A 13,914-nucleotide genomic window follows, 5' to 3' on the forward strand; every position below is an offset into this window, starting at 1 on the left:
CTGATTCGTCTTCATCCTCTCCCTCTTTTTTTTAGTCTGTGATATTTTACATCAGTACCATGGTCTGAAAGTCTGTTAGCTGTTATGCTGCATTCACACACAATTAAAATAACAATGGGAAGAACAAGAAAAATGCCCCTGGATGCTACTTCTGAGGTCCCGGGTGTTCACACAATATTCCAAGATAGTTAGTGACATGACACTGTCACAGGAATATGAAGGGAATGTTCTATTAGCAACTATTGTGAACATCATACTCTTATAGTATCTTATGCAGCATAAATGTAGATGATCATGATTTCAAGTATCACTTCTCAACGTTACCGGCGGCACCTGTACTGTGCAGAGACACTAGGAAGATGCGTGCGTCTCTCCATACACGACACCTCAACAGTGTGACAGGTTTTCAAAACATGTTTTTTTTTATGACCAAATTAAGACACAGAGAGAATAATTTCTGTCATTACGATAAAAAGGCAGGAAACTAAATAGCTCCATTCATTTCATCCTTTGAGTTTGACATCTCCCATAGAGAGACGGAGAGAAACAACTTTGTGTTTATGACCCAACAAATGAAAAACTGTGACAGGACTCAGATTTTTCAAATGATTGCAGCAAACATTTTCTTCACTTCGATTCAAATGCTCAAAGACTAATTTTTGACATTTGTACAATGAGAGCATGGAAACATAAAAATGCCCACTCACACAAAAGGAGAATAATAGCTAATTATAGACCTCAACGGCGTTGTTTCTGAAAGTAAAAATCCCATACATTTTCTGGATAGAGATTTTGATATCAACAATAATATATTAATCATCCAAAGTAGACTTGCCACAAGCTACGATAATGTAAAACCATGTTACATGGTCCTGTAGAAGCCACAAGTTTGTATGATATCAACTGTGTTTTACGAAAAATTTGATTTATTCGCGAAGTCAAGGAAAATAACTACACTACCCATAATCCTTCATGAAATTTACTTCCTGAATCAGAGCCATTCTAAAAGTGGGCGGTCACTGCTCCACATCCCAAGTTTCTTCTAAGTTATTATCACTTTTTGGCTACACATTGCCAATTTCTAATGCTTTTTTACTGATGTGTGAATTATTGATTAAATCTTTTGAACAAAATCATTTCCATGAAAACGATATATTACTAATCCGGGAAAGAAAAGTAACAGGTGGAGATGAGCGTTGAAGCTTCCAAAATTCAAAGTCCGACCGGCAGAGATGGAAATGGAGCCACCTGGGGATGAATCATCCCGCATTTGGATCCCTTCAACAAATTTGTGGTTGAACTCTCATGCGGGTCCCCTGGCAGCTTGTTAAACCAGGAGAACCAGCATGGCAGCGATGGGAGAGAGGGAAAATGACAGATGTATGGAGAGAAAGAGACAAGGAAGGGGGGAAACAGAGACAGAGTGGTGGTCTTTAAAGAACAGAGCAGGAGGCGAAAAGCGAGCAACAGAGCCTCTCACATGGTTTCAGTCGCTGCTGCATTTCAGCCAGTTATCCAGCTAATCAAAGATACACCACGGGGAGCCAATCACCCACTGATGTGCATCGAAAGTAGCCTTTCTGGAGTTTTGGGGCGCATTTCTGTATATAGGTTATTTTCATCCTGAAAGATAATGAGATGAGTATCACCGTTCCTCTCAGAATTTAGAGGCTTTCATGTTCTAATGTAACACAGAGGGTATGAAATTTCTACTTTTCTTGCCCTGATCAACATAAAAACAACCTTTACTATATACAATGTGTTATAAATGATTTGATATGTGTTCAGACCTCTACATCATCACTGGTGCCATCTGGTTCTAGAAGTCATATCAATGGTCCAATGGAGATGCCAAATGGTAATGGGACTGTATTTAAATAGATCTTTTCTAGTCTTATCATCCAATCAAAGTGCTGTACTATACAGGCCACATTCATCCATTCACACACACATTCATACAGCAGTTCTATGGGGAGCTCTTTTTCTATCATACACCATGAGTTACCTTGTGGGTCAAAGCCACCCTATAAAAACTATATTATATAGCTCCATCTCTGTAGAGTTGACTACAGTATATATACACTGTAATATAAATAAAACTGTAGTATAAATACACCTGTATCTGGATGGTCAATGTGCTCTGGGCAAAAACCTACAAATGAGGAAAATGGAACAACTCAGCGAAAAAGTAAATGAAAAACACGTCGGGGGATGTAGACAAGAACATTTCTCTACCACACAGAAATTCCTGGGAGTACAGTTAAATCAATGATTATTATGGAACAGACCATAAAGAAAACTGAGAGACTGTGCAAGAAGGAGACCAGGGAGGGAAGCCGCCAAGAGACCAACGACAACTCTGAAGTTGAGTTACAAGCTTCAGCGGCTCAGATTGAACAGACTGTGCACACAGCAGTGAGCTGGGTGCTCTGCTACTGTTTGCAGGAAGGCAAATGGAGAAGTTAACTCTGATGAGACCAAAACTGAGTTGCACTCACAGCATGTTATTCCTCTTTTACACCAAAATTAGCAGATATATATACGCAGGTTTTTTAAATGTGGCTAAGCCTGTTTAAAAGTGTAAATATAGTTTGTATTTCTTTGGTGAGTCATGTTTTATGTCACGAACACGCGCAAGAAACTAAGAAGCTCTCTCACCTCGCCAGTCTTGCATTGCATGCAGGACCATGACAAAAAAAATCTGTTGCACATTATTCCAAAGATATTAAAAACAATAAGTCAACAAGATCCTGGAAATTCAATGCGCATCTTCATAAGGTGCAGAAAAGGTGCAGTGTCAGCGTCTACTGTTAAAGTAGATTGTGTCCATTCCCATAGCAGACACCAGCCAGATGTTAGTGGGTTTTTTGACCAGTGGAAAAGGGGCTTAGGACTGGACATTATCCCAACACAGAATCCCCAGTAAGACGCATGGCTGGTGGTGGCAGCATCATGCCACAGGGAGTCCAAAATGAATGCAGGGATAAACAGGAAATCCTGCAGGAAAAACCTGCTGCAAGACAATGAACCCAGGAATAAAGAGAGCGCTTCCCCGGGACTGACTCAAAACAGCGATGTCCTGGAGCGACCCAGTGAGAGTCCAGAGAGGAGAAGCCTCTAATAGACAGTAAATCCTCATAGCTGTAAATTGTTTACATTCCTATTCATATCAGCAGCAATAGAGTTTAGGTTATTGGTTTGTTCATTTAATACAAAGTTGTCACATCAATTCTGAAATCATCATAATTACAATTACATTTGTCATCTTTATGATATTTTGAATAGAACAAACTGGACAAGGAAGAGTATATGGTTATTTATGGACACCCGTCATTAAATCAGGGTTCATGTGTTTCTTTTTCCTTTTGGAAGAACATGTCATCCTAATCCTAATTGTCCCTCTAACCTCGACCCCTCTCCCTCCCTCTCTCTCTCTCTCTCTCTCTCCTCTCTCCTTATGTGGCCGCTGAAGCGAGGCAAATCCAGGCCTGATTAGAGAGGACGGTTGGATGAAATGAGAGGAAGAGGGAGGCAGAGAGGGAGAAGGGAAACTGAGAGAGAGACATCAAACTAGAGGCAGAATAATAACTGAAGGATTTCTGCTGGTAGAGGCTAAACAAAAAATTTGACCCAGCGCCCTCTTAAAATAATCTCTTATAATGATGGGGCAACGCTTGAGTAGTTATTTGTGGAACCTAAGAACTTACAGACATGGATTTCTATGAATAAACTTGGCAGTTAATTACAACACATGGATATAAAGAAATTAAAGCGACCATAATGGTGGATTTGCATATTTCATCTCTGATTATTGACTATTTTTCACTGGATACCATATGTTCTACAGATTGATTTCTTACCTCCCAGGTGGCAGTCGGTTCTCATTTCAGCTGCTACTAAAATAGAAATGCCGCCAACCGACCATCTCCTTAATGATTTTCTGTTTTTATCAAAGTTGTGTTTACAGCATGTTCATGCAGCTACAAGAGGGACCATTGTGAAACTGTTGTTTGCTCTCTCTATTTTCTTATTTGTTAAGTGTCCTTAAGCATTGTTAAAAGTGCTGTATAAATGTATTATTATTATTTACAGTCACATCAGCACTTTGAGATAAATACTAATGTCAGCATGTTGACATACTCACAATAACATCAACAAGCTGACGTTTAGCAGGTAGTAAATACACAGCTCAGTTTAGCGCTAGTGTTAGAGTGCCAACATTATTGTCTTTTTCAAAATCATGACTAGTCCAGTTCTATCCCTGACAAATTCCCATATACTGCATTTTTTAAATAAATCTTATTGTAATCAATAAATCAATTTAAATCGACTAAACCAGTGCAGGTATAAGTAAACACAATGTGTAGCCTAGCTAAACGGGAATGTCAATATTTACCTCCACCAAGGAGGATGTTTTCACCCCTGTTTGTTTGTCAGCAGGATTACGCAAAAAACTACAGATTTCCATGAAACTTGGTTTAAGGATGGGACGTGGGCCAAGAAAGAAGTCATTACATTTTTTCCAGGAATCTTTTTTTATCGCTTTCTTGAAGATTGCCAGTTGGGATGTTTTTTGACATTTTCACCAATTTCCCAGGGGATAATTCATGGATCTTGATGCCAAAAATCGGACATATTTAGGGAACGGATATCTATGAGTGTATGCAATTTGGTGCAGCTTGATTGGGGAAGGGGACCACTGGGCCTTGGCGAAGGTCTACTGCCATCAAGTATGGGACAAATGGAAATTTTGAATAAATGGTTGACGCTAGAGAAAAAGTAATAGGATCACCAAAATCATCTAAATTCATCCCTTGGGGACCATGACATGCTATCCCTACAGCCATGTTGCTGATGTGGCTAAAACCTTGGAAGCCGAATCTTCGTTATCATCTGACAACCACGACTAATGCAAGTTTTATTATTCCTGTCATGAATCACATTGTTCAAATCACGTTCTCGACATCATGTTTAAATATGTAGAAATGAAAGATATAAATGTAAAAAGTATAGCATGCTTTAGAAAATGATCAGGCAGTGATGCTAAGTACGTGTGAGATTTGTTGTAATAAGCTGACTCATGGAGGAGAACCAGGGTCATAGAAGTCTGAACAATCACGTCTTAAAGAGAGACTGGAGCTCGCTGCTTTTCCTTCCCATCATCCCTCAGCCTTTTTCCTCCGACTCCCTTGATCCAGCAGTCGCCCCCTCCCTCTGCCACAGCGCTAATAAGGAGAAGTAGAACGCTCTCTGTATCGCTGCCACATCTCATCAGCCGAACCATGCTTCAAAAAAACTCAACGCCCCCCCCCATAACACACAGAGCGCAGAGAGAGGGTGATATGAAGATAGGGTTGGGGCGGAGGGTAAGACGGTGCATCATGGCTGATCAGATCTAATAAATAGCAGGGAGCGGCCCTGCTGAAAAAGATTAAGTTCCCTGTAGATGGGGGTTGCTTGCCAGTAAAAACTCATAAAGTCTAGTCCAACAATATAATCAACACATAGGCACAGCCCTGTGTGTGTGTGTGTGCAGTGCTCACGTCTCTCTTCGGCCTTATTCCACTGCACATTGTGTAGCTACAAGTTTAGTAGATGAAATGTAAAAACGTGGTCTCTGCTTGAAGTCTTAGGTAACAACATCATCTCCAATATTAGAATGAGGGATCACACTGTCTGACAAAGAGCAGGACGCAGTGATGTCTGAAATGACTTGTCCTTTCCAATTGCTGTGCCTTGAAAAAGTTTGAGAAAGAAAAGAGTGTTTAAGAAAATCGATGGAAAGGGCCAAGTTTAATGCTTTGTACCCACTCAAATGTTTTTCTGTGCTTGTGTTGTGTTTCTATGGTAATATAAGGGAAGACAAATACAAGAGCGAGAGCAATGAAATGCCTTAAAAGGAAAATTCTGGAGACTATTTTCTTCTAAATTCAGTCTTTTCAAAGAAGTCGACATCATGCAGCCTGCTCCAGCTACTTCTGATGAGATCAATCTTACCCTGCTTCATAGTTCTGCAATGTATAACCTGCATGGAAATCAATGCACTTCACGTTGCATCAAATATTATAAAAGGATGAAGCTGTTATAATGGTTAAATGATCGAAAACAAAACACTGAAACGTATTCAGGCCAGTGCTCACACAGTATTTCATTGTGAGAAAATATGTCGACAAATCCTTGTATTTTGCTCATAGTGGAGTTTGGCTCTCACTGCAATTTTCTGTCCGAAACCGACCTGAACACAAATATGATTTCAAAAGTTTTGTCCAAACCCGGCCCGACACTTGACGAGATCAACAATTTAGTTTATAGATTTTTCCTTTATAGTGAATGTATGGAACAATATAGAATAAGTCATACACTGAAGAGCTGATACATAATTGATATAATAGGGGAAATCAAAGATTGTTTAAAATTAGAGTGTTTGGGCTCAATAATTGGAGAACTGTCACAGATACAGTGTGGTCCAAAAGGCAGAGCTCACTTACCCAGAATGGGAAAGTGATCTCAGAGTGTATGTGAGTGGAAAAAAAGGGAAGTTGAAACCTGTTTAATATTAACTATTCGACTGATCAATGAGCCTGGTATTCCAGCCTCGGGCAAGGGCTGATATTCAGGGAGTGGAGAAAACAGGAATCACTCCAGCCACTCCATCCTTCACTCTCCTCCTCCTCTTTCCATCTCTACCTCTCTCTGCATCCCAGGGATTCCTTCCCCAGAGACTGGTGGCTAGTGTTACAGCGCCATAGCCTGCAGCTCTTCCTGTGAGGGTCACACTGGGTTGATGGAGAGGACCGGAGGCCGAGTGGAAATGGAAGCGGCTCCTCCCCGAAGGCGCGGACGCTTTTCATGCAACAGAAAAACAGGAAGGGCTGCCGCGCTCCTGATTTGGCTGTTAGAGCACATGATCATTATGAAGATAGGTTTGACTGGAGGGGGGTTATTGCAGAGAGTGTCATCAGCTTCCGAACATCATGTTTGCCGACTTGCTGTGTATGTTCCCCATGTTTGTCTGTGTGTATTTCTCTATGTCTTGTATTTAGTGAGTGTTGATGTTAACAGCCAATGAGGCTGCGGTGTATATTTGATCACTGAAAGGAAATTTCTCCCACTTTTACATGACAATTAAGCTCCTATGAACCTGATCTAAAACATGTCTTGTTGGTTCCGATACTTCCTCTTGTTTCATTGTAGTTAATTTACTTGCTTTTTTCTTGACTTTTCCAGGCAAATGATATGATCTCACTTAAATTGCTCATAGTGAGATACCTAAACTGACCGACACTGCCATCCATTGAGCCAGGCAGCTTAAGTGGCTAATCAGAATGGCAGATTTTAGTTTCTATCAAAAAGAGACAAACAATTGCAAAAGCAAGTTTTAATTTTTAATTTCCTATCTTTATTCTTATCCTCTGTGTCGGTGCCTTCACCTTTCTCTGTTTGGCTGTTTTCACCCCTCCTCCATCTCTGCACGCTGTCAGGAGATGGTCAATAGAGATCCTGCTGGAATTATTTATCAGGCCGAGGATATGCCACAGTAGCCCAAACTGTACAGGACACAGTGTGAGGAGAGAAAGTGCACTGAAATGCTTTGCTTTCATTTCCTGTGTTGCTAAGAGCTCATATAGATCTATGGCCACATGACGAGTCTACTGTACTCTATGTGACCCTGGCTCCCTCACTGAAAAACACATCTCACTCATACACACACACGCACGAACACACATCTATCTCCTGTATCATCCATTTTAGTTCAATATAGGCAGGTGCACAGAATATTGTCCGCAAGTGCAAATCCGTGTTACATTTTCTACTCTGCAAAGAACAGAACGGTGTCCTCCTGGCTCCTGCACAACTGCAGTTTGACAAAGTCATCCTGTTCTATGTGATAGTCGTAATCAAGAATATCTCAGGCTTAATAACAGAGTTGGACAAAAGAGAGGTACATTGAGCCAGCCACATGTATAACAAAAATAAGTAACAAGAGCAAAAACAACATGTAACATAGGCTGAACGGGTTATAGGATTTGATTCAGAAGATTCTCTGTACACATAATATGTGCAGACAGGGTTTTTACATGTAGCCATATCATAGCTATTAAAGGTCAACATCAAACACCTCTCCTGTGTTTAATTTGAGGGTTTGATATCCAAAAGAAGACATATTTGTAGTTTCAACTACCAGAAACCATTTCAATGTCGTTTTACATCTCTCTCAGTGTTCCCTATGGAGCTCTAGCAAGAACAGCTCAGTCAGCCAATCAGAGGAGAGAGCCTCTCTTCTATTCAGCTGTTTTGTGGGTGACGCACGGCCCAGGCCAACCGCAGGTAACAGATGTCCTTGCCTCCAGCTCACTCTCCTCTGCTGCTGGACCCTCTGGGCGCACCAGGACAGTGCAGCGTGAGAGTCCAATACCATCACCAACAAGAAGGACATGAGGACAAAAAGCAATGACAGCATAGACGGGAGATGCGATCACTGTACGTTACAACACTTACAGGCTATGATTCTGACATTTTCCCTGTAAATGTGGAGGGTATTGACAAGTGACTAGCATTTTATGAACACTCTGGCCCTCCCTGGGGACGACTGATTCATTAAAGCCAGGCTAAAAAACTGCCCAGAGGCATACAGAGCTACCAGAGTGCTTCCTGTCATGTTAGTAAATCATCTGTCACACTGTATTACATACATACTACAAAGTGTGCCTATGTGCAACAGCTGTGGGGATGAGCATCACTGCCCACTGATGGCAGCGCTGAATGCATTAAAAAGACACTTGCGTTTAACATAACTGAAGCTGCGCTGCGGGCTGGCAACAATTTTCTCACAGCGGATGCAGAGAGGATGAACTCACATTTTTCGGCCTCTTAAACAAAGCTGTTAGTTTACCTCGAGGAGCAGTAACATAAAAAAACACAACGGCATAATAACCAGAGCGCCACCCTCCTCTGGCCAGTTATTGCCAGGATAAATCCTCCGTATCGTCACTTCCAACAGTCCGCTCTGCTGAGAGGAGCAGCAACAAAATTAGAACCCTATCTCGCCAGGGGCTGAGGCGTCGAGAAGACTAGATCAATAACGCAGAGGATTTGTGCCAGGAGTGGATATTTTGGGATGAAAGAAAGGTGAACTTCTCCAGGCAAATGCAGCGCGGGGCTTGTTGTTGTTACTGTGGAGCTTCGAACAGCGCTGTCTGGATGTAGAGACATAACAGCAGGTCCCACAGGGGGATGAGGCGGCATCATGACCTTATAACACAGGAAATGAGCTGGAATATTATGACTGGATTTCTCATTTTGATTTCAGATTTTTTAGATTTTATAGCGTCAATTTCTTTAAACATAAAATGTCGATAGTTTATTTGAGGTTGTGGCCTCTCTATGGGTGTTTTCACACCTGTCCTGAACATGGTCTGAACCATGGTTCATTGTTTGCATTTTATCTGATTAGTTTTGATAGTCTCTGATACATGACATTGATTGGTTTGTAGACGGGCGTGCGTCTGACGTTGGTGTGTTGTCAATTGTTCCATTGTATTCACTAGGGCTAATCTTTCAGTTTGAATGGAGAAAACGTTGCCACTGTATTACTACCAACAAGATGAACGTCCTTAGCATCATCAGAGGCGAAGACTACAAGCAATCCTGTAAACCACTTTCGCTTCTATTTCTATTGTTCAATGCTTTCTCAACTTCCTGCAATTGGTCCAAAGGTCCAAACTATCCCAAAATCTGTTTTTCACATTGCAAACAATCATGAAACATGGCTTGTTTAGTCTGGAGACACACTTGTTTTTCTGGTGGTCTGAGGCAACTTTCACACCTGTTCAGTTGGTTCAGACTAAACTGAAAAGTCAGAAGGTTCGAACCAAACAAGCAGGTGTGGAAGCCCCCCTTAGACCACATATATCCTAATACAGCTGCAAGCCAACTTTCCCCTGCATCAAATCGGATAAACCTGCTATCTCTCTGCTAATGCCTTGTGATCACATAGGTGTGCATAAAGTCAGCATCTGTGCAGCCATGCAGGGTGGGCCCGTCGTGCTCACTACATCCAGACATCAATACATCATCGGCAATGACATCTCTCCAGAGAGCTGTGGCCTCAAGATGCAACGAAGCATGAAAGAGAGATGAAGGAACACAAAGACGGAAAGTGGGGGGAGAACAGGAGAGAAGGAGTGGGTGTGCAACGGAGCAGAATATTCCGGGTGTAATTATTTGGCGATGGGTGATAAAATGACACATGGAGAAACAGAAATCGAGAAGTGCTGCATGCTAATTTCCATCATAAGCCCCAATCTGCATCTCTCAACAGTTGCCAGCTGAAGTTGGAAGCTGTTTCCCACCTGTGCACAGCTGATTGAGCACGATGCACATCAGCAGAAGTTACTTCTACATCTCAAAAAAGAATCTTCCTGTTCACCGTGAGAGACTGTGCTCTTTTGCAGAGGTGGAGGAAGCATTCAAACATTTTAGTAACAGTAAGTAACAGTACAAATAAAAAGACAAAAAAATACCAAATTGAGTTTACATCCTCCCTCTGAACTGCCCTGTGATTGGTATATAACTTACCTACCCTAATTTTAATATATTTATATTTGGTGTTACTGATAGATAATTTCATAATAACCTTAATGTAAATCAAGGGATCTGAGAGAAAACTAGACTTCCTCATCTGCTCCGTGAGATAAGGCCTTGACCAATCACAGGGCAGTTCAGAGGGAGGATGCTCTGATTGGCTACTAAGCAGATGCAAGTGCACGTCCCTTAGTACAGACCATTCTTTTATATTTTGAAAGAAAGCTGCAGATGATAGTGATGACAAAACTTGCATTGTCATTAATGATTCATTAATTAATGGCTGAGTCTTGGCGGTGGCCTCTTCTGAATCCATTGTAGCTGTAACACATTACATTGATAAAATGTAGTGTAGTAAATAACAAATATTTGCTGATATATGTAGTTTAGTAAAAGTGAAAAGTACCGGAAAAATGTATCTACTTAAGTAAAAAAACAAAAACGTAGTTAAGTACAGTGACAAAGTAATTTGTACTTTGTTAAATCCCACCGCTGCACTTTTGTGATTTCTCCAACTCAAGTACAATGAAGAGTCCGTTTTTCTGTCTGAGCCACAGAAATCAGCTGTGCCACTGACAGAATTAAGACCCTGACTCGTGGATTTGACTTGAGTTGGGATAGTTGAACTACACAACAAGAACAAGGAGGAGGGTAAATACCCAAAGGGCCTTCCCGAATATAAATCAGCCATGTTCAGAAAAACCACACCCGAGTTTGGCAACGCATGAAAGAGGAACTTCCATCATCGGATTGGAAATGAGCAAACGACGCAAAATTGGCCAAAATAATGTTTATGTAAAGGATATCCTAATTAGGCCTCTGGATTATTTTAGGGTAAGTGGTTTGCTGGTGGGACTGCATGTTGTGTTTGGCATGACGTGACGGCTTTATCCATCAAGGCTGAAGGAGAAGCGTGCACTCAAGTCTGCGTGTACTAAATATGTCAGAGCACATCCCAGTGCCCTGAATGATAAAAGTCTTTTCAGAGGAGGAAGCTGCAGTAACTGCGCTCGCACTTCTCATTCCGACACTGGCTTTCATTAATTCTCGCTGTTTACATCAGTCCAAAGGCGGCTGCTCGCCTCTTCTTCTGAAGGCGGCTGCAGCTTTTCTCTGTATTTACAGCCCCAGAAGAAAAAAAAAGTTTTTATTAAAAGGAATTTTTCATGCAGATTTTGTCTTCTTCTTGAACACAGTTGTGGTGAGGACATTATTTGAGTCTCTCTCTCGTGATTAGCCATCTTGAGGCATCATCTCTGAAGCCTGTAATATTTTACAAGCAGCACATCCTACTGCCAGCAGAGAACCCACTGGGAAGAAATATTTTGGAGAGAAGGAATAAGTTAATACGTTTTAGTGCTTTGCTCAGAAGGTGGGGATTAATTGAGAGTAATTAAGGATGTGACTATCTTTCGAGGGAACAGTTGTGGCCCTCTAACCCCCGTCACTCTGAACCGGCAGACTGGAGGTATACGTAGTGGTTGTGGTAGACGTCACGTCTCTAAGCGCCAATCATTCCTCGCTCCGCTGAGCTGTGATAAAGCCAGAGAAAGTTTCAAACTGATGCTGATGAGATACTGTCAGGAAAACTAAACTGAGGTGACAAAGGGGAGACAACAAAGAAGTGAATGATGCAGCGATGAAAACAGCCTGAAGCAATATTCAATAAAAGCTCAAACACGACAACTTCAGACATAACAAGAACAAACACCCATTTCCTGACAAAAATAAACGTGTTCATAGGAAATCCTTTGAAATTGAAACCATTAGTATTAAACTTTATTTAAGGCTGCAACTCATGATCATTTCTATTATTAGATCATTTTCTCAATCAATCCCCAAATCCCCAAATCACCAGGTGACAAACAGACCAGACCTGGAGCTACAGTATTTTTATTACCCTCACCCATTCAGTAACTTGCCCAAAAACACTTCAGCAGGCGTAATGGGGAAAACTGTGATCGAACCACTGACCTGGTTAGTGGACGACCGCTCTACCTCCTAAGCCAGAGTCACCCAGTTTAACACCAAAAGTGGAAAAAACAAAAAAAGAATGCATCTCCTTAAATAGACATTTAACTGTTTGTTTGGTCGATTAAACCAAATGAACAATCGCTCAGCTCTAAATTTATTATTCACACCTCATCAGCTTCCAATAAGATGTTTTTTCCTGTCATATCTCTTATTCTCCTGTTTACACAGGGATAAAATGCCCAGGATTGTTGTTCTGCACTGAAAAGACACACGCTTTGGTACCAAAAGTGAAGTGAAAACCAGCTATTTTGGATGCATGGTACATTATCTGAGCCCAAACAGCCTGCTGTCATGGGAGACTTAGCTCCTACTGTGGTAGACTAATCTCCTCGTGCCTGTAGTGCTCGAGACTGAGGTGGTTATATTGTGCTTCCCTTCAGAATTGGTATGCTGGGAAGCACTGCAGGGGATACATGTAAAGGATTAGCTCGAGTTAAAAATGTAATACAGGCTGGTGCAGCAGGAGGAAAATCACCTTCCTGTCTGGTCTGTGTCTGCGGCATATTATGGCTGCGGGGGTCAATAGTTCATCGGATGAGCAAGAAGCAGAGGAATAGTTAACCTCTGTGTGCTTCTATTATGTCTCGTCTGTAACACATGGCAAGATAATGGTCGGATTTTCTGGTTCTGGGATCCATTATTTCTCAGTGGAGAGAATAAATGTGGTGGGGGGGGGGTGGTGGAAATAAAATCGTGTTATTTGTACTAACCTTGGCCTTGCCCGTGCTCTGCAGAATGTGGACCAGTGCACACGCCATCTCCTCCTTGTTCTTGACGCTAATCCCGGGCTCGAGCACCGAGCACAGCAGCATGTAGTTGTTGGTGGTGTACTCTGCAAACTCCTTGTACATCTCCATGGGAAGGATGTTCATACTCTGATAGCGCGCCTTGATGCGGATCATGGGCCCAGAAGTCTTGCCCTTAGGGGGGTTGGGCGTGCTCACCGGATACCATTTCTCCACAAACTGTCGCCCGGTAACCGCTGCGACGGGGATGTTGACGAGTCCGATGTAATTGTTTTTGTCTTTCTTTTTCTTCTTGTCCGTGTCCTTGTAGAGGTGGGCCGTGATACACTTGACAGCAGGTAGGTTATTAAACTCAAAGTGCTCGCCCCAAAACACATTGTCAGTCTTGAGCTTGCAGGTGGTGCGAGCGTAGAGGGATTCATCCAGACACAGCTCGCAGAAGTATTTCTTTTTCGCCGGCAGATCCTTGGCCTCGATGATCCACAGCCTCAGCAGGTTCTCCACCCGGCGACTGTTGTCCTGGAGACAGAGAGGATGATAGGCTCGGGTT

The 13,914-nt window shown here is 42.0% G+C and overlaps 1 protein-coding gene across 12 annotated transcripts in view; it reads right to left on the minus strand.

The window, feature by feature from the left end:
* dab2ipb (DAB2 interacting protein b) overlaps positions 1-13,914 on the minus strand; it is a 167,576-nt gene that overhangs the window by 19,679 nt on the left and 133,983 nt on the right. For all 12 annotated transcript variants that reach the window (XM_034601782.1, XM_034601783.1, XM_034601781.1 and 9 more), the window contains one exon: positions 13,329-13,883. In XM_034601782.1, coding sequence (XP_034457673.1) covers positions 13,329-13,883 — 555 coding nt within the window. The remainder of the gene's footprint in view (positions 1-13,328; positions 13,884-13,914) is intronic.

This window comes from Hippoglossus hippoglossus, chromosome 12 (genome assembly GCF_009819705.1).
Source record: "Hippoglossus hippoglossus isolate fHipHip1 chromosome 12, fHipHip1.pri, whole genome shotgun sequence".
Classification (NCBI taxonomy): domain Eukaryota; kingdom Metazoa; phylum Chordata; class Actinopteri; order Pleuronectiformes; family Pleuronectidae; genus Hippoglossus; species Hippoglossus hippoglossus.